This window comes from Neopsephotus bourkii, unplaced genomic scaffold (assembly GCF_033783945.1).
Source record: "Neopsephotus bourkii isolate Nb327-2 ecotype Australia unplaced genomic scaffold, CSIRO-AGI_Nbou_v1 NB_1655, whole genome shotgun sequence".
NCBI classification, from domain to species: domain Eukaryota; kingdom Metazoa; phylum Chordata; class Aves; order Psittaciformes; family Psittacidae; genus Neopsephotus; species Neopsephotus bourkii.
The window spans coordinates 2,472,924-2,499,175 of NW_026902129.1; the positions used below are offsets into that span (position 1 = coordinate 2,472,924).

Genomic DNA, 26,252 nt, shown 5'->3' on the forward strand with positions numbered 1-26,252 from the left:
TTTCCATTCAGATAGTAGACAAAATGCTTCCAGAGTTTGTGTTTGATCACAGCACAGGGATGAAATCTGTATCTACTCCATAAGTAGCTCACAGAAAAAGCCAGTCATACAGAAACTCAGTAGTTCATAATGGAACACAAAAAAGATAATCCCCATCTTTTCTCAAGTCCTGAAAACAATCAGAAAACCATATAAAATCACTCATGTTGAGCATTCTGCGGCATCGCCATGGCAAACAGATGTGCAGTGCCTATAAAAGATGACTGCTCTTTTTCTGAAACTTATTGCCATTTCTTAAAAGTTGTGATGGGGCACGGGATGTATGAACAGAGCAGATGTGCTGGACAACGTACAACATGTAATCTGCATGAGTTTAAGTTTCAAGTGCAGATCTCTTCCCCATTTGTACTACACACGCCTGTACCAGAAAGGTACAGATGCCCTGCGCTTTAATGGCATAAGAAAAGTACAATGAGATCAATGTGCGCTCTTCTTTTCTGACAGAAAAAAAGTAATGGGACAAAACTCATTGCATTTGAGTAATTCTTGGTCAAATCCTTGTGTAAACATTACAGACTGTGAGTTATTTGTTAAACCCCCACAGACACGAAGGAAATAATGACTGAATGCATGACACAAGAATTCCACTTGATACAAAAACTTCAGGGCTGGTTCCATCAGCTCATAACAGAACCTCCCTTTACCTCCTGCTGTGTGGGCACTCAGGCACTATGGATGCTCTTCCAGAGAACTTCTCCATAGGATACTTTTTCTCTCTGTCCCTGCAAATGAGCTTGCTCCTGCCCTCCAGGCCTCTAGCCTATACCAACATGAGCGTCCTCTAAAACTCGCCTTTCTCATGGGTGTAAAAGTCTGTTCCTTACTCCCACTCCAGCCCAGACTCCCTGGCAAGCCTTGGCAAAGCTTGCCCAGGATGGTGACTTATCATTCCCCTCTCTCCATCACTCCTCTCTCTGGCTCACTTGTCAAGCATCTCATGATCACCCTCAGGTCACTGCACAACTGCATCCCTCCATACTTATCTGCCCTGCACTCTCATCCTGTCACTCCTTTCCTACTCCCTCTGCTCTTTCTACAATCAAACCCCTCTTTTTGCCATTTTCCCTCATCTCTCTGATGCTCCAAGTGGCCTCTGAGAGCTCACCTGCAAAGCCATCTCATTCTCAGTCGACCCCTCTGAGTATCCTCACCCTTCAGGTAAAAGCTAGAAGAAACAAGCCCATGGCACCATCTGCTGATCCGGGTAACTTCTTTAGCTCTCAGGTGAACTGCTCATTTGGGTTTTGCAGAGGGGTGATGTTTTAGCAGACCTATAAATATGTCCAAATACTGGAAGGCTGCTCTGGCAGAAGACACTGGCTAGACATTAAATCTACACAAATAAGAAGCCAACAGTAGAAACCAGTGCTCTCAGGCAAGGAGATTCACAGCATTTCTAATCCTGACCACATAGGGCCAGATTCAAACACCCTCTGCTGCTCAAGCTACGATCTGAAAACTGATCAGTCATCTGCTATGGACACACAGAACTACACCAGTACGAAACAGGAACTAAGTCTACATCGGGATTTCTTCATCATTATCAGAATGACTGAATAACGTGCAGTATTTGCAATAAGTTTAAAGGAAGAGGGAGGTCTCACTGTGCAAACAACGGCAATTAGAGAAGTTCAGAAGTTTGTGAACTCTGGCATTCAGGTTCTGTGACTCAAATAATTACCTTTGGATTTTGCACGGTGTTTTTGGCTCCCTGGTCTCTATTATGAGAGGGAATGAATAGTTCTGAGCTTGTAAAACAAAGAACAGTCAGGAATAAGAGTATTATGCAAAGCAGAAGCTTTGGTACAGTACAATAAGGATTTATAGGGTTTCAATTTATAATCTGTTTGTAACCTTATTACACCCATGAAATGTCACATTCCAGGGACTAGATCAGAAGGATTTTTTTTTCCTGGTGAAATTGAATTTTGATGCAGTTTCAGGGTGTGAAAAGGCAAACCTGCAAGTTTTACTTACATTGGTAATCCTTATTACAGTAAATAGGCGCATGAAAGCCAACGATATTACTCCCCAGTGTCAGGTTTGCTAACATAAGGCTCTGAAGCACCAGCTCTGTACTATTAAGTACTTCTGACCTGAAAAAAAGCCTCCATTAAAAGCTGGAATTCTACTAGCTATCTCCCACTGCACACAGCTCCAAAAAGCTGCTAAACAGGGGTCATTTGGAGAATACACTTCCATGCCACTCCAATGCTTATTACCAAACCTCAGTCTGTCCTTGCTTGTTTTCTTTCCTTGAAAAATGTTGCTATTATCATTCAGCTCCAAAATACCCTAAAATGATCAGGGGGAGCTGACCTAAATACTGATTTTGGTCTCAGAATGCCCTGGCTTTCAAGCAGGAAGCTCTGCAATGGATTTCAATTCTAGAGAACAAGTAGAAGCCACCAAATTAATTGAAATCAAGGCTGAAGTTGATCTGTCATCTATGTTGGAGAAGCTCAAAAACCAGAGGTAACAAGGAGCACAAACTGCAGCTTTCTGGAAGCATAAATGCTTACATGGTAAGAAATACTACTAATACACTAAATTACAATGGTAAGAAATACTATTAAAGAAGGGAACACTTTAAATCCTACATGTTCTCATATAATCAACACACACCGTACATGCTACTCCAAATTGCAGCACATGATGCGAGGTGACACTGGAGGTAGGATCTGCAATAATCTTAGCGTTCCATTTCCTTCCTCCACGAGTTTTTAAGAAAGGAGTATCTAAGCATATCCTAGCTGACTGCCTGGTACCCAGTAGCTATTCAATACATAACCAAAGGCCAAATATGCTCCCACAGTCGTCAAACAGCAGGAAGAAAGCCTCTTCATACCAGTGGAATGAATTGGGAACAGCAGAAAAAGAATGACTGTCACCTGCAACTGAAATTGCATCTGAAAGCAAAGTGTTATTTGGTGGATAAAGCAGAAAACATCAGGAAAATCTTCTGACCTCCTTTCTAGACACACTATCCCTAGTGTATGGTAAGAGAAAACTGGGAAAAGACCATGCTGTATTGGTATAATGTGATAAGTTAGTGGCACAGCGGAAGGCATATCGCCATTGCCAAAAATTGGTTTAATTTCCATTGTACAATGACAATTCCAGACTTTTATCTTTTCACAGTTATCTCCCTGTATTTTATGGATTTAAAAAGGAGATGCTAAATAACTTCTCACTAAATCTCACTACTGACACCAAGCAAAAGTAGCATTTAAGCCATCTTGTAGCATAAACCTCCTCTTGGACTGTACTGCTACAGGAAGTCCCTCAAACCAGCAGAGCCACAGCATTTGCTGCATAGGAGAGGAAGCATGAACAGCAGAGGCACTGCAATGGAATGGCTGCTAAACACAGCTCATCTCCCAGCTGCATGAGGGAGTCATAGAGCCCATGGGCTCCAGAGAGGAAACATGCATAGATTGTGTCTGGCAGGAACAGACTGGATAGCCCTGAGGCTGGTTTGGAAGGGGATTAGCTGTCCCTGACCTGTAAGTCCTGCAGGAAACACTCTTTTATGTGTTTTCCACAGGGGATGTACATTTGTCCTTAAGCCCACATTCAGTTAGAAATAGAAGGAGGGTTCTTGGTCATCAGACCCATCCCCTGAAGGGGTGAGCCTCACTACACATAATCCCAGTCATGAACGGAGCAAGCTTTGCCTTCTAAGTACATTGGTGATCTGCTCCCAGTGGAAGGCTCTTCTAGGAACTCACTCCTCTGCTGGTTAGCAACTAATTTCTAGCTTCAATTTATTCTCAGCCAATTTATATTCATTTGTTCTTCTGCCAACAATATCCTTCAGCTTAAACAGCTCTGTTTCCCTGCATGGTGTTTATTTGTCTCCCTTCCCAACTAACTGACATACATCACTCACTCTGCCTTCATTTGCTGGATTAACCAAACTGGTTCATTCTGGTCTTCTCTAGGATGACCAAGTCCTCATTCCCCTCTTCCCCTGCTTTGACCTGAGGTGTGCAAGTTCCTGTGTCCTGCCTGTCAGTGGCAGGACAGTGGTCCTCTCAGCCCTCCTGTTCACATGGTCTAGTATGACCTCAACCTTCTTAACCACAATAGTGTGGAGTACACCAGAGCTTGCCAGACTTGGCTTAGTGGAATTCAAACTTCTTAAGCTTAGGTGCAAGTACAGATCCCTCCTTCACTTTGGACTTGAGAAAACCACCAGAGCATCAATAACTTGTACTCCTCCTAACAACAAACCCTGGGACACAGTATCTACTACTACTGCCACAGTAGAGACTTAAGGCCCAGAAAGCAAAAGCCCACATGCACAGAGGTATTTAAGCCTCCAGTTCCCACTAAAAGTGGTCACTTGTACATGAGTGGTGTGCATACTTTGAGGTTCTTGACCCACACAGCTTCCTGAGATACGAGTGACTGTAAAAACAGTATCAGCATTCAGAGAAGTGAGAGGGCAGCACTTAAGCAAATACCCATGTTTGCCTGCTCCCCCATGATGTAATCCACTGGCTCGTCACTGCTCCTCACTACCATTTTAGGTAGTCAGGCAACTAAGAGATGACATCAGGCAGGCCTCCCTACCATCTCATTAACATCTCGATAAAGATTAACTCCATGATCCACAGCAAGACGGACAGACAAAAGCCTTGAAAAGAAGTCAGGATATAAAGGAGGTCCTGGTGAGGCAGGAAATATCCTGCAACAATAGAAATCCCATTGTGAAGAGGAAAAAAAGCCCTGCATGTCCATGAAGTGAAATCCCCAGCAGGCTTTTCAGACACATTCCAATCGCTGCAATCGAGTCTCTCTCTAACCTTCTGTGACTCTCTGTTAGAACAATGCATGCATTTTAATTTCCTCTTATCTACTGGAAAATAGGTATGGATCCCTTCTGCCCTTTCCCTACTAAAGATAATTTACAGGCACAACCAGGCTAAACAACCACAAGAGACTGATGTCTCCTCCCTGCTGCACAAGTCAAGAGTATGCTTTTGACCTCATGTCCTTAGGGTGGCATAAGTACTTAAGCCATTTTTAGTTCCTGAGACGGAAGAAGCCCTTAAGCTGCTTTAAACCTTTATGGTAGCATAAATGCTTAAGCTGGTTGCAGTTCCTAAACCAAGTAGAAGCTATACGTAAGAACTCTGCACTGCTGCACAGGCACATGCCTGTGGAGAAGCTCAGGTAACTATCTCTGCTCCTGCTCCCTTGCCTTTGGATGCATTTACTGTTACTCTGTTAAGAGTTCTTGTGGCTGTCTTGCATATGTTAGGGAAGAAATGCCGTTGTGCCAGATCTCTGCAAACCTTGATTAGCCACATGACAATCCATACAATCCACTGGTCTGTCCCAGAGCAGGTCAGCACCTTGACAGCCTTGACACCTTTGCTGAAAAGGAATACCCACAGCTAAAACCAGCTGGATCTCAAAACCTAACCATTCTGTGATTCTATGAAAAGCACTGCATGGCAATTTCCTCTGTGTATAATGAATGCACTAAATACTGTCTGCACACTGCACTCCTCACCTCTCAAGTGTCTGATCTTGTCATTCATTCTCAATACTTTAATTCTCAAGGTTTGCCACTATTAGCAAATGAACACCCCACTCCCCCCATATCTGGTTATGACTGTAAAGCTAAATGAGACTAGTGGCATACCACGTTTCACTGATCAGGTATTTTGGGGTTACGTGTGAAAGAGAGGAGCATAATTTTTTTAATTAATAAACTGTACTGCAAATGCTGGTAACTACAGTGTGACTAAATTTGACGCATTAAAAGAAGTCAAATCACTCAATGCAGTTTCACTCAAAAAGATTGTTATTTCAAAAAGTAGTGAATGACGTGGAAATACAACTTACATTATTTTACAAACTTAGCATATGAACTCTGTGTGTCCATGACTGTTAATCGTAAGGGAAAACCAAACAGATCTCAGTCAGCACTCCAGCTGAATTCATGCCTGAAACTCATTTATTACTGTGCTGTTCTGGATTCCCATCTCTGAACCTTGAGAACTGGCAACAGCTGTCAATGAGGAAGGGGAGGCATCAAAATTAGAAGCCCAAGTCAACTGAAAAATAATGACGGTTTGTAACTCAAAAGACAGCCCACAGAAGTAGATGGGCAGAGATGACCGGCACAGGAGAAGGGCAGCATGGAAACCAACAGCTGGAAGAGAGGATGGGAACATTAAGAAGGGTAGAAAGTGGCTGGGGGGGATCACATCATGTTCTGGCTGCACTCAGACACTGAATAGTTCTGCCCCATAAGGGCTCATGACCGTAGTAAGATATTGCTCTATTTCCAATATTACTGCCTCAATAGCTCATAAACTGCGTCTTCACCTGCCCTAGTCCAAAGGGTTTGGTCTAGCTGTTCTGACTGCAGCATATGAGGGAGCATTTCCTTAGGAACGGCAGACTGAGGGAAACCTCAGAGATGTTGCAACAGACAGCTGGGGTCAACAGCTGTCTTGGACCAGCACAGCTGCCACTGGGAGAAGACAGGGCTTACAGTTATATTTAAAGATGTATTTAAGATGAAATGTGGGGTCAGTGCACATGGGAAGTGTCACATGGGGCATACAAGCTCCAGAGCACACAAAGACGAAAAGCAGTCCAACTAATAATTAATGAACAATTGCATTTGTAGAGTTTACAAACAGGGCAAGAGTCATCTTTTTGCCCCAAACACTGTTTAACCAAGCCACGAATCAAATGATCTTTTTATGTACGGGCTTGGAGAAGTCTTGCTCTCTAAATGTGAAGCTGTATTACTAGTACACAGGAATACACTAATTCAAAGGACACAAACCAGCAGGACCATTTTCCTCTTGCCTCCCTGTTCCAGCTGAAAACATAGGTCTGACGGTTTCTTTTTCATCTCCCTGCACTAACAACAGCAATAAAAGTTGTTTTCTTTCTGCTTCTCCTTTTGTTCTCTTGCAATAATTTCTGTAGTTGCCTTTGTTACCTATCAATAGGTTAAACATATCCCACTTGTATGTTTAAATGCTAAAGACAGAGTAGTCCCTAAGGATACGTCAATCATTGGCTCTTGTACAAAGAAAATACTGTATTTTGCTCAGAAGAGCTTTCTGTGGCAATTTAAACACAGTGAGACAGACACAATATCCTGGAGAGAGGAAAACCTGCCTTATTACATTCCTGACCCTGGAGAAAGGATCTGCCCTTAGGACATAAAAAGAATCAGTGGGGGGAAAAGAAGAGAAAAGTTATCTAATCCTAAAAATAAAGACAGTGGTTCATAATACAGCATGACCTTCTTTTAATCTCTGATATAGCAGCTATACAGCATAGATGTCATATAATACCAACAGGGAAAACACAGCTTGCTCGTCAGGTTGCGAACAGACTCCCTCAGCCTGTGTCTATGTTTCCAGCTTTTTGGTAGGCTTTGGGATATTCTATAGAGAGAATGGAACTTACGGGATATTGCGAGGATTCTTTCCTAATAAGATCAAATCTTGTTCTTGTTTCATTTAATATAGATATATTCACATACAGAGTACAGCTAAGTCTGTCAGCAGCAAAATGCAGGGCAATGTTTCACAGCTCTCCCCTGACTTCCTGTGTAAGAGCACGCAGCTGGAAAGCAACAGGCAGAAACTGCATCTTTATTTCCTAAACCTGAAAATTTAATAAATGAATTTCTGCCAGAACATCAACATAAAAGTTATGGACATTAATCATTCCACTTTTACAGTGGTAGGAAAGATGCTTTGATGGCTCTCAGCTTTCTTCCTCCTCTGAGCTTCTTTTCCATAACTCTGTCTAAAATCACATGTCATCTCTTTCTCTAAGGTTGCATTCCTGTATTACTAGCTGGGATGTTACAGGTGAGGTATGTTAGAGGAATTCCAGCTTTCCTCACATTTTTTTTCTATGGGTATGGAAATAATTTTTCAGAGCATGCTGCTGTGATAACTGGGCTTTGCCTTGCCAGTTCCTCCAACTCTGATGCTCTGTATTAGATGCATTTGCCTCTAGTTCATTGTGATGTTACCAAAAAACCCCCTCAAAACTTCCACCTCTCTCTTCAACCACCTAAATCGATGACATGCCCACGGACAGGGCTAATTGCATTTGTGTGAGGGACCTGCAGCAGAGAAGTGAAGGAACTGAAAGAGGAAACCATGAACCAGATGCTCAAGTCAACTGTTCTCAAAGGGGGTGTTCTGGTTATGTCTGCTATGTCCTGCGCTCCTGAGAACTGCTGAAGCAGCGAAAGATGCTCCTGAAAGACCACAAGGGGCCATTTACAAGCTGACCACTCCTGGCATTTCTCCCAGCCACCTTCTACCTGCCTGCTGCCTCCATTACCTCCTGCTCTGGCTGCCATTCCAGATTCCCTGCTGCAGCACACTCCTCCTGCAGTTTGTATTACCTGCTCCACACCACTGTGCAGATGCTGGTAAACTCTCCTCCAATTTCCACTCATTCCAGCATCTTTCTTGGTGCTGTGTGTGTTTGGACAGAGGTTGAGAGCTGCACTGAGCATGTAACTGCTATGCCGACAGCAAGAAAGCCTTTCCAGAGGAGCACAGAATGGTTTGGATTAGAAGAGACCTTAAAGCTCGTCCAGTTCCAACCCCCTGCCATGGGCAGGGACACCTTCCACTAGAGTAGGTTGCTGGAGGGTAATCCATTTTGGAAAAGGCAACCTGACAGATAGAATCTCATTACAACTTTCCCCTTCACCATGACTTCTGCAATGCATAGGAATCACTTTAAGAAAAATAACCTTACATATCCATGTTTGACTGACTTTGTATTTATTTATGCTATTCACATTTAGGTGCTCAAATTACACCTGTATTTTAACTGTCTTCTGTGTAAAGATCACATGAGAAAAATTTAGGGTGATCTGGTGTCTGCAGTGTAAACCAAGAGACCCAAGAAAAACGAGCAAGGAGAAAAGAGGGGAAAAGAAGCCAAGGGTGATTCTCCAGTGATGGAAAATTCCAACTTGGCTCAAAGGCCAGGGCTGGAAGAAGAGACTGAACAAAGGCTGCTTGCTGAAGGGTTTAAGACCCACTGCTAAGTAATGAAACTGTGATGTTGGCCTTTACAATGCGATAGTGACTGAAGGCAGTCTTCTCCCACATGGTATCCCCCAGCTCTGTGCTGATGGTCTTCATCCTGTTCTGCCTGCTTTCCCTCCTCTATTATCCATCACACATGCACACAAGCTTTCTGAAGCTGGCTGAAGGCAGGAGGGCTACAGACTGAGATGCAGGATAGAGTCTTGCCTTCAGGAAACAGCTCTATGGCGTGACTGCAAGAAGCTGCAATGCCTCTTTCTGCCATAAGCTTACAAGAGGGGAGATCCTCATTGCAAAGGGTTCCACATCCCCCATAAATCTGTTACACATTCCTCTCTCAACCTAGTCAAAGCAGTACTCCAAAAACAAGGGCAGAGTTTTTCCTACAGTTGGATGAGGAAGAGGGTAAAGACTGGCCTGAAACCAAACATCTGCCCTTCACTAGGTCTGAAATCACCTCTGAATGCTGCCTAGGAAATACACTGTCTGATACCTTCTAGGAGTGACTGAGTATGGAAGGGGAGAAAACCACCTGAGGCTCAGCTTCAAAATTTTCTGCTTCATGATCTTTGCATTTAGGGATAAAAATTGATTTTACACGCAACTGTTACAGAATTTCCAGGAAAACCAAGTTAAAACCCATCAAAACTCCCTCGCAGGCAGTACCCAAAGCAAGCAATGGCTGAAATCCTTCTTTACAAACCTGCACCCACATACAGCTGTGTATCTTTAACAAAAACATGCCTGAAAAAACAAGCCTTACCTTAAAATAAAACCAACAGCCTGGCACTTAACACTGATACAGATGTTAGTGTAATGCACTTAAAAAGCACATATTCTATTTCTGGATTTTTCTCACTGGCAAGAAAAGGCCGCAGAAGACTCCTGCCAGCACACTTGAGAAGGAAGTCATCATAAAGGTATTTCACCTTATTTGCAAATGGGATGAAGAATGAAAATACCATCCTGATCTTGTAAGCAGCACACCAGCACACACAAGATAGAAGAGGTAAAAGCTCTGCAGAAGACAAAAAGCTATAGGCCTCCTTCCTGCCACCATAACTCATCTAACTTCAATGGAAATCAGACCTGCTGTATATATTAAACCTGAAATTAACTGTTCTCCCCCCATATTGTTTGGCTTTGATAAATCCCAGCCACCGCTCGTAGCCAGAATGCACAGCTCTTGGTTCTGCTCACATGGGCTCTTATGGCAGCCTGGAGCCCGTTAAATTCGATTGGGTCCAAATGCACTGAGCTCTCTGCAGGAGCGGGGCTTTAGCAGCTCTTCTGGTTTGTTATTGAGCTGTGGGTTCAAATCACACTCAAAGTAATAATATTTTCCTTTAGAACAGGGCATGTCCACAAGAAAATAAAGCGGAAAGAGATCTCTAATCTTTACATTCCACAGCACAGACTGGTGGAGCCAAGAAATAAATGCTCAACATTAAAGATGCCTAGAGCAGAACAAAATGGAAGTAAAAAAGTACCTGGCAAAATAACCTAACAACTGTGGAGCACCAAATGAATACATAAATCCAAGCTGTTTTATGAAAGTTGTGTGGCTTTAATGACAAAAAATTGCTAAAATTTACACTGCCTTTCAGTGCATGGGTTTGGAAATACACTGCAAGCAGGTTACTACCAACAGGCTCTTTGAGTTAAAATGCAACCATATATTACAGCAGCTTTATATCATTTGATATTAGCAGAGACAAACTGCTTAATCCCATGAGTGCACTTACAAACCTATGAAAGGATACAGCAAGACAGGAGAAGGAAAAGCTAAAAGGTATCATTTTAACAAGGTTTTGAAGTCTTCCAAACTCTCAACTGGTACAATGGGTCATCTATCTATCTATGCAGAGGACTGGGAAAATACTTGATCCCTTACAAAAAAGTTAAAGCACTGCTGCCTTTTACTGAAAATTCTGTGTTCCTAATGGGGTGAAACAGGAAGGTGAATGTCAGACAATTAAACAGGATCTGCTCTTCAAGGTAAGCACACGGCCACTAACACTAAGCACATAGACAGGACTTGCTGAACAACACGCACTTCGCTTCACTCAACCCTGGACCAGATTTTGTAAAACCATGTAATTGGTTCTGCGTTTCACACTTTGTTCATCATTACAGCACAGCTAACACTGATCCACTTGAAAGGAAAGATATTCTTCAGCAGGATCTTCCTGTGTAAATCAATCAGGAAGTTTTCTAATTTTCCCAAAAAAAGTCCCTATACTTACCACATGGAAGCATTCGATTGCCTGTATGACAAAAGTACCAGTGCTTCATCTGCAGAAAGAGACTGCTGAATAACAAGATAGCAAGGAGGTTTTTTTTTTGCTGAATAAATGCACTTTGTGTCTCCTTACACATCATCTACAAAAGCAGCAGGTCAGATTAGGCGATAGTGCCTGATCTGCTTTTTGCAATGAAATGCACAAAAACCCCTAAGAAAGCTGGGAATGCAGAGACTTAAAAACACACAACACTTTCCAAAGGAACTACAAAGGAAAATGATGGCATTGATAAGCATTACCAAAACCTTTACCAGACAATGTACACTTTAACAGTTGTTTCATCCCAGATGTTGGTAGTATTAATTTGACATCAATGGGTGATGGAAGTAGCAGCATCTTAAACCCATGACATCATGACTGAACTGCAGAAAGTACTTTGGGTTCTTCCTCCCTAACATCCCAAAGAAACATGTCTAACAAGCTTCAGCACATCCAACAGTTTACTGCTTCTCTGAGACTTCCCTTCTGGCTTTTTCCAACTGGACATCCATTTAGGACTTACCTTTCCCATCTGTGCTAGGCTTCGTTGTCCGTGTCACATCCTAGCAAAGTCAGGGTTAGAAAAGGTCTCTGTCACATCCCTTGATGGTCGAGGGAGCAGCAGCAGAGATATTTTGTTTCATCTCTCTTGCCAGGGGACAACATTTTCTATTCTCTTGTACATAACACAGACAGTCTTGATAGACTACAGGCATATGTTTGAGCTGTTGGAGTGAAAACTGTGCAGGATCTCTTAGTAGAACACAGGGATATCACCTAACACACTTAGCAAAGAGCCAAGGCTCTTTTTTCTGCCCCGCATTCCACTTCCTAATTGACTTGCAGTGAATTTACAGGTGTTGTGTTTCTGGTAACTAAAAAACAATCCTAAAGAGTCTGGTTTATCTCAAAAAATTCATCTCTTCTCTTACATACCATTGGGGCACCATCTGAACAGGACAGACTTGTGCTGTGCTGACAGTCAGCCCCAGAAGTAAACCAAAGGGCAGTCCTGCATTCTGTAACTCTCCCTCATCCAAAAACTGGATCATAGCTGGAGCCAGGTGCCTCCAGAATGTGATGTAAACCTCACTGCTTTGTTCAGGCTTTTCTTACTAACTGTAAGTATTGGAATTCCCTCAACAATTAACTTCCTTGCTGGTAATCCCTTGGCTCTGCTCCACAAAGAGAAAGTGGCTGTGCTGTGCTGGAGGGAGGTATGCAAGGCACATGCTCTGGATCTGCAAAATGAAGTGATCTCTTGATTTCAGTGATGGTGTCCAAACATGGAAACTTTTTATATGCCCCATATAATGACTCACAGAACAGTGTGGGCTGGAAGGGACCTTCCAGGGTCATCTCGTCCAACTCTCCTGCAATAAGCAGGGACATCTTCAGCTAGATCAGGTTGCTGAGAACCACATCCAGCCTGACCTTGAATGTCTCCAGGGATGGTGCACCCACCACCTCTCTGGACAACCTGTGCCAGTGTTTTACCACCCTCGTTTTAAAGAATGTTTTCTTCACGTCCAGCATGTATTTCCCCTCTTTCAGTTTAAAACCATCAACCCTTGTCCTATTGCAACAGGCCCTGATAAAGAGTCTCTCCTCATCTTTCTTACAGGCCCCTTTTAAGAACAGAAAGGTCACAATAAGGTCTCACCAGAGCCTTCTCTTCTCCAGGCTGAATAAATCAAATGCTCTCAGCCATTAAGGTCCTTTCCAATCCTAACTATTCTGACTCTATGATTCCTCATAGGTGAGGGGGTCCAGTCCTCAGAGCATTTTTGTGGCCCTCCTCTGTACCCTCTCCAATAGGTTTATGTCTTTCCTGTAGTGAGGACTCCAGAGCTGGACACAGGACTGCAGGTGGGGGTCCCACCCGAGCAGAGTAGAGAAGGAGAATTACCTCCCTTGACCTGCTGGCCATGATTTCTTGTATGCAAAAACACACTGTAAACCAAGTGTAATGTGGTATATGATCAAATACTGCATGTACGGTTTTCTTGGTTATCTGTGGTACTGTTAGGAGTAGTTTAGGCACAAGGTAGATACGCAAAAACTATTGTAATGGTAGTGAGATACAGAAATATACTTCATACAATCATTAGCTCTGATAATAGTTTAAAGGATGAAGCCTTTATTTTACTAACTTTAAGAAGTACACTAACAAACCAAAAATATCACTGCATACCCATAGTGTGTCAATCTTCTACGTTTGTACAGTGGTACAAAACTCTTGTAGTAATCCTGCCTACAGCTGGTAACTGGCAAAACAACCTACGATGCACAGTCCAGGGCCACAGGGATGCCTCTCCCATAGCAGCCAGGCCAGGTGAGCTTGATCAGTTTTGACATATACATATATTTGACACACATATATACTGCCTAAGGTTTTCTGGGAGAAAAGGACAGAGAAGCTGTGTGGGCATAGCTCCTATAGGTGGCCACACTCTGGAAAACATTTTGACTTAGTTTCCTTTTGTTTTAGACAAAGGCTTTCACAGGAGGAAGAAAGTTGGTACTGTGCTCACATGTGCTGTGAAGAGTGAGATAGTATCTTTTTAATTAACTCAGCCTAAAGTGATGCACTCTTAACTGAAGCACCCCCATGATTCCTCAAATTAGGAAGCGCCATAGCTAAATAAAACCAGAAAATCCACTTGCCCTTCACTCTCCTGAATGCTACCCCCCGTTTCCCCAAAAAAACATACTGGATCCCCTGTATGTATCTCCTTTTCATATTGTCCTGACACAGAGGGCCTATCCATAAGCATAACTTAAACTAGATTAATAAATAAAACCAGTGCCAAGGGAACAACAGAAGGAAAAAAAGGACAGAGAGCATTTTAGGTATGGATACTGGTGGAGCAAGCTCTTGCTCTCATTGAAAACACTATGAAAAAGATCCCTGAATTCCAAGGGTGTTGCTCTGCTCTGGCAGAAATCACTGCTGAGGAAAGGTGCTAACTAGAAGCAAAGGACAGAGTTAGCTGCGTTGTGCTTCTCCCTGAAAATTTAGTGAGTGCCTACCTGCTGTTGTGCTGCTGCTGTTCTTTCTTTTAGTGCTTTCTTGACACATGTAGCAGAGGATAAAAGCCTAATGGGTGCGAGTGTCAGCACAATATAAATTACTGCAAGGGAAAACTTGATGCATGGCTTGGGATCTGAAAGAGGAATGTCCACCATTGTTTGTGATTATGGATCAACTCACAATCTAATAGCAATTTTTATTTAATCAATAATTTCCATGCTGAACAGACAGCCCTGTTACAGAGAATCGACAAGCAGGTACTGATAGCGACAAGGCTTGTTATTAATCTTTACCCTGCCAACACATCAACCAAACTACTATAAAAAAGCACCACCAAGATGGATTTAAAAGTACGTCTCTCTTGCTTTCTTTGCTGTTTCTTGCTTGCTTGCTTTTTCTTGCTTTCTTTTTCTTTCCTATCTCTCATTCTTTTTCTCTCTCTCCTTTCTTTCTCTTTTTCTGTTTTTTCTTTCTCCTTCCCTTTCTTTCTCCCTTTCTTCCTTTGCCTTTCTTTTCCTTTTAGCTACACAGCCCTATTACCCTTCTCTCTTCCCAGGTATGTAATGTACATACACTTCATATTCGAAATCCATTTGAAAAACGTGGGGCTTGAATTACACAAAAAGGCAATTCATATTAAGCAATTTCACAAATCAGTGGGACCTAGCCCAGTGCTCAGTATTAGCCATTATAGGCTAATAAATCATACTTTCTCTTTGAGATGTCAATCGCCAAAGTGCTTTGTAAAAATGTTGGCATCTGTAATTCAGCGAAGCCTTTTCATCTTGAAATAAGATGCTCCACACTGATAACAAGAATAATCCTCTCTTGATCAAAAAAAAAATCTGCATTTTACCAATTAAAGCTGCTGCCAGAAGCCAAACGGAGCAGCACTGAGACTCCACTGTAGTTTATCTCTGCTAAACACAAGGAGGGATACAGTTAAAGCTTTGTTTCATTTTCAGCTTGACTACTTTATCTCACAGAGAACTGCAGCATCTCAGCCCTGCGATACACGTAAGAATGGTATGTGCAGACCTCATACCTACAGTGCAAGCCACCAGAGGACCCACTCCTGACAAAACCACCACCCATTCATTTTACAGATTAGGCACCCGACACCTTGAAGGAAAGTCACGCTCACACAAAAGTTTAAGCACTGCAAAACACTAAATTTGTTTCACCAAGATAAAAGGCTCATCTGCTTTTTTTCTTTCTATTAAGAGGTAACCCGAACTAAAGAGACTGTAAAAGTAAATCCATGCAGCCCAAATGAAACCAAATGCAGAAGATGTCCTTGCGCCTGTATTTAGCTTGCCTGTCCCTGCCTTGGTTTGTGCATGCTGATCTGCCACTTCTGAGAAAAAGCACTTCCATGTGCAATAGCTGGGCCAGCACAGATAGGTTTCTATTCTTCCAGGGATCAGGCTTCTATGGGCAAACCTTCTGGGTAGAATATAGACAGCTACAAGGGAGAATATGGCACTTGTGACAAAGATACAATGATGGGCTGCACTATGGATAAAATCCTATTAATCGGGAGACAGCAAAATCAGTGCAGAGACACAATACACCGAACAGGGGACCCCAGAAAGTTCAAGGTCTATCTTCCACTGGTTCACTGCAGCAACACAGGCTACATAACAGCAAATCACTTAGCAGTAGCAAGGCAGGAAAAAACTGCACAGAGACCACAGCTCTGTCCAGGCCAATCTGCTTTGGTAAGGACTGAAAGGAGCCTGGAGTCAATGCATAAGCCCAACCGTCCTTGCAGCTCACAGGCAAGGCAGGATAACCCTTTTCTCTCCACTCCATTGGTATAGCAACAGGAGTCAGGAGCCAAAGAGCAAACTTAGTTTGCAGCTTTACTCTTTGCCTGTGCTTCTGTTCTTCAGTCAGCATGGGCTCCCCTGGGACTTGACTGGCAGGTTCTTATCCTACACTTCTCAAGTCACCTATGAAACGTCACTAACCTGAAGAGCTCACCAGCAGAGCTCTCAGGCAAAGTAAACACTTCAAGTAAGTATGTATATCCACAAACCACCTAAACAGTGCTTTGTGATTAAAAGCACGGACAGAGGTCAAACCCTGCTGCCTGCCATGGCCAGCCCTTTCCTCTGAAGTGCCCACTCCTTACAATTTCAATCTAAATGGCTAGAGTAACTTCTTGGGGCATAGGAGGAGCACTATTCATCCCTACCCACAACTGCGAATAAGAAGTGCTATTTAAATGACATTTCACAGTTTAGCAACCTCTTTCAGGGACCCCAATTCAAAGACAATGACTTTGGCAACTCATATGAACAGCAGCCCTAGCAGCAGCACACAAACAACAAGTTTTCCTAATGCTGTGAAAGAAATGCTAATTAAGAGGAATTAAAAAAGAAAAGATTACATTTCTCTCTAAATCCCCTCTTAACACTTCACAGATTAGGGTGGATTTATTTTTGTAAACCTTTCTCTATCAAAACCAGAAATCCCCACTTTATATTTTTGCCCTTCTCCTCTGTGATTGATCAAAAGCCAGACTCTAGGTAGGGGAACTGCCGATGCGCTCGTGTAGTGGAGTGCGTGAGGACCTGAGCCAAAGCACAGCTGGCCCTTGGGTCAAGCCCAGAGTGAGTAAGATCTCTTCACAAGGCAGCAGTACCGACTCTTAACACTGCTGGATGGCAGAGGCATCGCGGTGGCGGCCACGGATCACGGATGTGCTGGGAAAGCAAACAGGGGCTGTGCCAGACCCCGAGGGCTGCTGAGGCCACAGAACAGCACTGAGGTCCGTCTGCCATTACTTAACCTTAAAACCCAACAGCACTTTCTTTTGATGGGGGCTAAAGACTTGCTTCATTTAAACAAGCGTGTGTTATGTACCCAGACGGGAACCAAGAGAAAATGAACATGAACTTAGCAGCACAGATCTACTTACTGCCTTTGCTAAGCCATGGAATGACTTGCTGGCCTATAAACAATGCTGCCATTCTGGCACAGCTCAAAACTGTAGATTCATCAGTCTATAATCCAGCATGGTAAAGTGGTGTTTTAATTATAACTCCGCCTTTAAAGAGGCAGTGAGGAAGACGTTTCAAAATGTAAAAGCTTCTGGGCAGATGTTTCTCATGATTATTCCCTATAACCTCTCCTCCTTCTCTCTCCTTCCCTTGTTACCTCGCTGCTACAAAGGTCAAACATACTGAGGAGGTGCACAAACTGGAAAAACCCTTTGCATGGCACTAAAACAACTCCCTGCCTTTTCCATGTGGTCCCAACATTCAGCCCAAGCCCTGGGCTTGTCTCGTTTCGAATATGATTTATTTTGTCCACAGCACTGCTTCCCCAAATGTGGATCAGGGTTCAGACCCCAGTGAGCAAAAAATAAAAGAAGATGAAATAGAATAAAACCACCAGCAAAACCCCCTTTGCTGTGTATGTGAAACATTCTACTTTTGTCAGGGAAAAAATGATTACTGTAATGGATTTCATGTTCTTATCTATTCCTTACTCTTTTCAATTTAAAGGAAACATTTCTGAACCTTTCAGGGCAGTAGCTGTCACTGCCATGCACAATGAGCCTGAGAACGGGCTGAAGCCTCTCTGTGTTACTGTGCTAGAGCCAAATAAAACTAGAATGAAAATGCATGGAAAACTGCCTCTCCAAAGAAGAATTAAACATTCAATAAATCCCTGCATGTATTCGGAGATTCATGGAACTGGGATGTGCAATTATGCCCCTTTGGGATTGTGAAGGGTTTGCTTCACATAGCTGGGACTTCAACCAATTCGCGCACACATCTCTAGCACCCAGAGAGAAGATATCCCTAATACATGAAGGATAATCTGCTTTTAGGGGCATCTCTGTGTAACTGCCTCCTTCCAGGGGTAGATGCCTGCGTGCCCAGCTGTGGGTAGCACCCTGTTGACTTTGGCAGCTTGGGGCTGCTTGATTACAGGGCAGTTTCTTCTCCTGCAAGTGGTGGGCAATGTGCAGCTCTTGGCATCATTTACTGCCATGGCAGCTATTAACTCAGGGGAACTGCTTTAATCTGGTTTATTCTCCTCCTGCAGTTAGAGCTTTTCTTAGAGAAAAGAGGCGAAGCCCTTTCCAGTTCTTACCTACCACTCTGCTACAGGAGAGGAGCTGAGGAAGAAGTCCTATGCCAAAGGCAGCAAGGCAGCAGAGGGAGCAAGACTTTTAAGTCTGCTGACTTTGAGAGTCCTTATTTCTGGACATCCAAAGTGACCCACTCCAAAGAAGTCTAGTCTTTTGGAGATTAGTGTGCCACTCACTCCCCAGTCAAGCACGTTAAGTGTTTCAAGGTGTACATCCTTGATTAAGACCCCTTGTATCATGATAGGTGCTGCAAAACCTTAGCTGAGGCAGGCTGTGGGCCGAGCCCAGGTTTTATGTAATTCTCCACGGATCTCTGGCCAACTTCTGAAGGTCAGAGCTGACCTATATTCTGTAGGGGAGAATGGCAAAAATACTAAGGAACTCAAGTCAGGAAACTTCATGCAATGGTTCTGGGTATCCTCAGTGCACCACAATTACCTTGGGAACATGAGGGTACCTGAGAAACACAAGAAACTCTCCTCTGGTGCGATAAGGGAGCCTGATAGAGCATTACAGCACTGCCCTGGTGATTGTTGGAGGAGCGCTCCCATAACCGGGGCTTTGCAAAGAGGCAGGAAGACCTCAGCAAATGAAATCCTGAATATAAGCCACTGCTGTCAGTTTAGGGCTTTTTGATCTCATCTAACCAAATGTAACAACAATGAATTTTATTGCTGTACAATTAAGGAGAAAACAGCAAAAAAAAATAGCTCTACAGCTCTTCAAGCATGTTTCTGAATAAGAAATAATTATCATCAAGGCTACACAGCAAGGGGGATGAGAAGTAGGCAGCGCTGCATTTTTCTGATTGCCATTGTATTAATATTTAACAATAACTTCAGTCATTTCCTTGAAGGATAATTTTCTTAAACAAACTTTTATCTTTAGTGTCTACCCCTTCTGCAGGATTTTCTTCTTAAACTGATTTCTGGGGGAAAAAAAACACAAGACAAACTGCAACAAAAAGCAGATTTATAAAAATATACAATATCTTATTAGCTTCTGGGCGCTCAAGTGCATTTATCACATATTTAAAACAAACTCGAGCTCAGCTAAGCCCAATTATAATATCTCGCTGGGCAGAGAAATTAATTAAACAGCTGAATGATAAAGACCCCAGCAGCAAACTGAGGGGTTTTTTCCCTTTAAGAAGAAGGGAAAGAAAGAAACCTGTAACACACATGTTCAAACAGTAACGTAAGCAATCTTTTCAGGAGTGCAAATAAGGCTACCTGGCAGGAGAACTCGGTGGTGGCTCTAATGTGGCTCTGCCAACTTTCTGATTTGCTAATGTGCAACACACAACAGCCCTTTTGCACCAACTTCAAATAGCCCTGGGATCCCAGCAGTGCAGCTCGGCGACAACCAGAAAAAGGGCAGAACTTGTCAGGATTTAAGAGCTTTCAGCAAAACCCTTCAATTGCAGCCGGTACCCTATTCCATAGAAGGATATCAATTATAGATAGTGACTTGCTTTAGCAGGGCAGTCGGCACTGTCAGACACTAGATAGACAACCATGAAGAATCATGAATCTTTCTATTAACTGTAAGAGAAGGGGGGCAGGGGAGAAAGGATGGATAGGTGCTATAAATAAGGCAGAGCGTCTGAATGCTTTAATACCTTGCCTTTTGGTGTATGTATCATGAAAATTTAACCACCCTGAATTCTAAGCACATATTGCTTGAAAATAAGAGTTCTGGCACCAAAATCATTTTGGTGTCAAACCCTTCTGGGTGGGTCAATAGCGATTCTTTTATGTAGCTTTTCAGTTATTTATTCATAGCAGCCTTAGTTCTGTTCATAAATTCAGTCAGAAAACATTGTCTCTTGGGGCCTAAGTACATTTTCACTAGCGCCCACATTTACACTAGTAACAGGAGCACTTTGCTACCAAAAGTGATGCAGAAAAATGCCATCACATGTTGACGATTGCGCTCAAGACCGTAATTTCTTCTCTAAAGCTATACCACATATTCAGGCACAGATGATGATCATATTTACCATTTCATACTGCTGTAACACACATCATTTTGTAATGCAGATATTGCTAGAATCTGATTCACTCTGCTCAACCTGGCACAAATAGAATTCATGCTGAGGTACCTAACACTTTAGGAAACAAAAATAGAAACATACTTCCACCTTTACCCTAAATGCTGCAATTCCTCTAAAATCCCAGTCCTTTAGGATGCAAGACTTAGATAAAAGTCTGTTCTGTGTCATTAGATGTTTTGGGTATGATATTCTACTATTATTCATGGCTACAAACAGTAGTTTTATTCCCCTGAAAAATAAAAAAACCCAACCACACATTCATTAAGAGACTTACTGCTGGCCACTGTAGATCCTGAAAATTTTAGCCTTACCAGGAGGTAAAAGGATGCTTTTTAGGTCTTTTTTTCTGACATTTGGTATTTTACAAATTTCCTCTTCCCAGCTGAACTTCCAAAGCCCAAGGAAATGGTTTACAGAGTTGTACAGGCGTAAGCATACTCCAAATACTTCCAACTCAAATACACAAGTACATTTTCCTTTCTACAGAGTCTATGCTACACACCACATGCTCAATTAAGTGGGTTACAGGGAAGGAGTTCCTTGCAATACATTGGGATGGTCTACATAGCCCCTAACTCTTACTTTCACTGTACAGCTCACTTTACTGCCCACAGCATGGACAAGCAGGGATGTGTATACAATATGATGTAGTTATTGTGTGTCGTGCTGTAACACCCACCCAACTTCTGAGCATGTGACTGCAGCTCTCTGCTCATGCTGATCACCCTTTCTGACTGACAGAGAAAACAGGAAAGTAGGCAGATGTTATCTGGATCAGTCTTGATAGGGCCATTTAAACCTTTATTGCCTTTATCTATGCAGTTGCCCTTGCCTTGATGATAACTATCCAATGGCAGAATCAACAAAAATGAACAGTTACCTTTACTTTTGGTATCACAGAATCATAGAATAGTTAAGGTTGGAAAGGACCTTAAGGTCATCGAGTTCCAACCCCCCTGCCATGGGCAGGGACACCTTGCTCTAACCCATATCACCCAAGGCCTCGTCCAACCTGGCCTTGAACACTCCCAGATGACAATCCAGTATCTTACCTCAAAAGCCCCTTCAAGCTTGGCTAGAGCAACTGAGGCTCTGCTGAGCGCACTTGCAGGTTGGGAATCACCTGAGCAGCAGTGTGCATAGCCAGGACAGGCAACATGGCAGAGCTCTACTGCAAGGCTTGAAGGTTAATACCTTCCTACCTGTACACAACTGAGCTCAAGTGCCTCCAGACAGCGTTGAACAGCCTGATGTATATGGCTCTGAAGCTGCAGGGTGAAGACCTCATGCCAACAGCAGGGTCTTTTCTGCCCTGATATGAGCAGTGCCTAGCACCATGGGGCTTTGGTCTTGGCAAGGCTTCCAGCTGCTACTGCAGTGTAAATATTAGTGAGTAAAGGACGTACTCATGCCACTGAGGCACACACTCTCTGTGCCTAGTGCAGATGCACGTATGTACACAGCAAGCCAGGAACCCATCCAGTACAAAGACACTGAGGTAAGCACAGTTACAGCATTGGCATCTACTCGGATTTACCCACCTGTATATGGGTAGGAGGCATACACAAGCCACATCAGTGGAGAGATTTTCAAATACCAAACTGCTGCCTAGGGAATGACTGCTTTCTGCTGGAGTCACACATCTAAGCAAGGCCAGAATGCCCTCCTGTGAAGCCCTACCAAGATGTGGGCTTCTTTTCCCTACTTGCTGCAGGTCTACATCAGAGGGCTGTGGCAATCAAGGGCAGAAAAAATGTGGGAGAGACAGACTGGGGTGAAGGGCCAGACTCTCAAACAGAGTTCGATGTCTAAAGCCCTTTGCAATTCTGGACAGAAATAACTTGCTCAAGTCCCCACAGCAGGGCTCTGTCAGAACAGCAAAAGAAATCACAGACCACGGCCCCATCACCGAGTCACACTGGCTCTTACAGAGTGATTTGTGCTACTTGAAAGTGATGGTTGCAATGATGAATTCATTGTCTTCAGGGTATCGAGTCAGAACTTGCACCTTGTAATCTTAAATGCCATCATAACATATCTGAATCCTGAGCCCGGCCAAAAAGAGCTCCTTGGATCACAGAAATATTTTTTATATCCCTTTTTTTATGTCTAGAGAAACCCATTTCAGATGTTGCCGTTGTTCAGAAATATAAGACATTGAATTTTTTTCAGGAGTCTTGCTGCTGACCCTTATAATAGTCAGATTTGCTATAAAATCACACCAGAAACAACAAACACATTTAAAACCCTCTACAACCAACCAAACTATCACACTGTCAATTTAAGTCACTTTAAGCTACAAAACACTAGCTATTAGCTAACAGGCACAGTGGAATTCAATCATATTTTTAATCTGAAACATCACAAAACCCTCTTCCTTTTTTTTTTATTACCAAGGACACCATTATTCTGGATTTCTCTTTTATTTCATATATTTTGCTGTAAATTGTTTATCATCATCACAGATCATTTCTGAACATTGAGAAAGCTTTGCCAGGCACCATAAAGCTTCAGCCCTACAACTATTAGCAGATACCAAGACTGTGCCTGTGCAGAGCCCCAGATCATGTCAGTTGGTCTGTTTGCATGGAATCAATAGCAGGGCAAACACTTGATCTTATGTGTCCAAGCCTTTGCAGCAGCTATTCCTATGGCATTTTTTCCCAAAAAGATGTTGTGACACCAAAAGAGTCTCTCCTCACGTCATTTTCACCTATTAAAATGTTAGGGAATTATTTGTGCAAAATATGTTCAAAGGATTCTTTTAAAATGCCACATTTGTGCCATTACTTTTTTATAGTCTTTCATTTATTATTATTATTGTTGTTACTGTTACTACTATTACCTAATAATAACAAGGAACTAAAACCACATCTTGATGAATAACTGCAACACCAAGCGGCTCTCCCATTCCAGCAAGCGAAAGCTGGCATTGCTTTACTAAAGTCAGCTTTGCAGCACCAGTTTGCCACTTTTCATAGGGTTTGGAAAAACATGGTGAGGTTTTTTTAATTTATTTTGTGTGGAAATGTACATTTTTCAAGAACCTATTTCAGCAGCACCGGCCACATTCTGCAATATGTTTTGCATGATCTCAGGAAATTATTGAACAGTTTTCTACACTACATACAATTCTGATGCACTGATATTTGCTGAAGATGTTCCTCTCTAATCTGTGCTAGTAATTCCTTTTTTTTTCATAGCATTTGATATATTCCATGATACCAGTAATTAAAAGAGGTAGCTAAGGAGGTTGGAAATGTGGAGGGGATTGTACTTGCCAGGTTGTAGTCTAGCTTTTGGTTGTTCCTTTTCCAGCTTACAACACTACAGGTCAGTAAAAATAATTTCTTTTACAAGAGGGAGCAGAAAGGAATAAAAAGCAAGGCACATACAACTAATATTTGGTTTAGCATAAAAAAGACCATATAGTTTGATGTTGCTAAAAAGACTGAAATAACTCAGTCTCCATGTATTTAGCCAAATAATCCCCTTCGGTTTACACACAACAGTAAATTGATACCAAACTCTCCCCTTAGGGAAGGGGAAGAATTCCCCTCACCCATTTCTACTGTTACATTCCCTTTGGGGAGGGAAGAAAAAAATCAAACTTGGCTAAAGGTTAATAATCATTCATGTCCAGCTTACTATTACTCAATAACTATCAAAGTCTCTAACTCAAAATAGCGTTTGCTGGCTTACAGGATCAGAGCCATTACAATCTCTGTTGAAGACTTTATTGAATTTTACACTAAGCTTTAGCTGACTGCACAGGTCAAGCACTGTGGCTCTGAGTTTTCTTTATTCCCAGAAACTCATAAACCCCTCTCCAGTTTGCAGCGCTGTTAGCTAAGAAACTTGACTCAGCACAGGGTCAGAGAACCCGACCCTCATGAAAAAGGTCACGTAGTTTTAAAACCCAGTTCCTGAATACCATTAACTTACATGCACTAGCTGTTCCTGCGTGTCAAACTCCCGGGAACAGCCTTCCCAGTGGCAGTTTGTCTCGTAGACCACTTCAGGTTCCTGTTTGCTTTCATCTTTGTCCCCTTCCTCTTTTACCAGGGTCATTCCTTCTGGCTGTTCCTGGAGAGAGTTAAAAAAACAGGGGTGAGGAAAGAGGATATTCTGAAACTGAAAATGAAGAAAAGTGAATTACTTCAGCATTAGAAGAAAGATGATGGGGGGTAGGGGGGATTATTTTACTCTGGTTCACGGTTAGTCCATTCTAAGCTCAAAACAGGCCTGGTAAGGCAGAACCCATTTGCAGACTACACGTGTACAATCAATTTTTGCTCCCTTGAAGTACTCACTGCAGAGAGTTTCTAAAAGAAATAATTCCTTTATATTTCAATTAAAATCAAATCATAAAGGCTTGGCTTCCCCCTCCCTATATTTACGCAGCCTGTTACTTGTACGCTTGTCCGTTACTATTCAGTGGTGCCATTGATGAAAAAGGCATTATTCATTATAGCTGAATTAATTGGAATTTGACTTTAGTACTAGGATTGGACACAAACTAGACCCACCAGTAATCCACAGCTAATCGAGTGATAGTTTGCACACTAAAACTTTTCCAAGAGCAGACCAGTAACTTTCAGGCTATTTGTTAGTCTGTTCTTGACCATAATATGTACATGAAAGGGGTGAGTGGGGAAAGAAAGCATTGAATTTGGCTTTTGACTTTCCACCTTTAGTTCCTCAAGGTGCCTCATTCTCCCCAGCTTGTTACTTGCTGAGGGCAAGAGTCAGATGTTAGCATCAGCATTTGGTTCAGATTATGCACTCATACTATTTTTCCATTTCAAACCTGCTGAAGGATTTAGGCAGACCTCTGCTTTGTTTTCATTTATTCACTCACAAGACTGAGGCTCTGATTCTCATCTCCCCTGAGTCCACTGTAAATCAGAAGGCACTCTACTAAAACCAGTGGCATTAACTGGTATAGAAAGTATAGCAAATGAGGCCGGAGCCTGACACCAAGGCTTCAGTGCAGCACAGTGCTAAGACCTGGCAAAAGTCAAGGCAGAGTAGGTATTTTTGCTGGACAGAAAATATCCTCAATAAAGACCCGAATGTCTCTTTCCCACAGAAGAGGGCTGAGACTGATCAGAGGCACATCTCCATCAGCCTCCTTCCTCTCTGCCCTTATTCTGCAACAGATCCTGCACCCCAGCAGCCTTTCATTGCTCCCATGTAACCCTTGCTACCCTAAGCTGGGGTGTCTGTGTGTGTATGAAGGGCCATACTAGTGCAGGAGCATGTGCCACAAGCAAGGTGCATTTTCCCTCTGACAGTGAGATGAAAGGCTTATGACTGTAACGTGATGGCCATACCTGCACGCTTCCTGCTCCTGGGCTGGGGAGGTCCTCGTCGGGCTTTATCTTGGAGCGCTTGTTGTGCATGGGATCTCCAGTGCTGCTCACTGCAGATTCGCTTGTGGGTTTATTCTGCTGCAGGCAGTTGTTCGGTTGTTTTGGGTTTTTTTTTCCCCAAAAGACAAAATTAGACTGTGATAAATAAGTAGCTCCAAACAAAAGATATGCAGCATCTGCTCAGCAACTTTATTTGGAGAAGCTACACTGTTAATTATACTGGATATGCAATTACATTGTGCTTCAATTACATAGCATTAACTTGTGGAAGA

At 42.7% G+C, this 26,252-nt stretch overlaps 1 protein-coding gene and 1 long non-coding RNA gene across 5 annotated transcripts in view; one reads left to right on the top strand and one right to left on the bottom strand.

Moving 5' to 3' along the window:
- Positions 1-26,252, top strand: part of LOC133223842 (uncharacterized) — a 487,088-nt gene that overhangs the window by 305,638 nt on the left and 155,198 nt on the right. The gene's annotated exons all lie outside the window — the stretch shown is intronic.
- GLI3 (GLI family zinc finger 3) overlaps positions 1-26,252 on the bottom strand; it is a 206,690-nt gene that overhangs the window by 11,957 nt on the left and 168,481 nt on the right. For 3 of the 4 annotated variants that reach the window (XM_061374908.1, XM_061374905.1, XM_061374907.1), the window contains 2 exons: positions 25,942-26,058; positions 24,551-24,691 (listed from right to left, as the gene is read on the bottom strand). In XM_061374908.1, coding sequence (XP_061230892.1) covers positions 24,551-24,691; positions 25,942-26,058 — 258 coding nt within the window. The remainder of the gene's footprint in view (positions 1-24,550; positions 24,692-25,941; positions 26,059-26,252) is intronic. The other variant, XM_061374906.1, reaches the window with a different exon arrangement.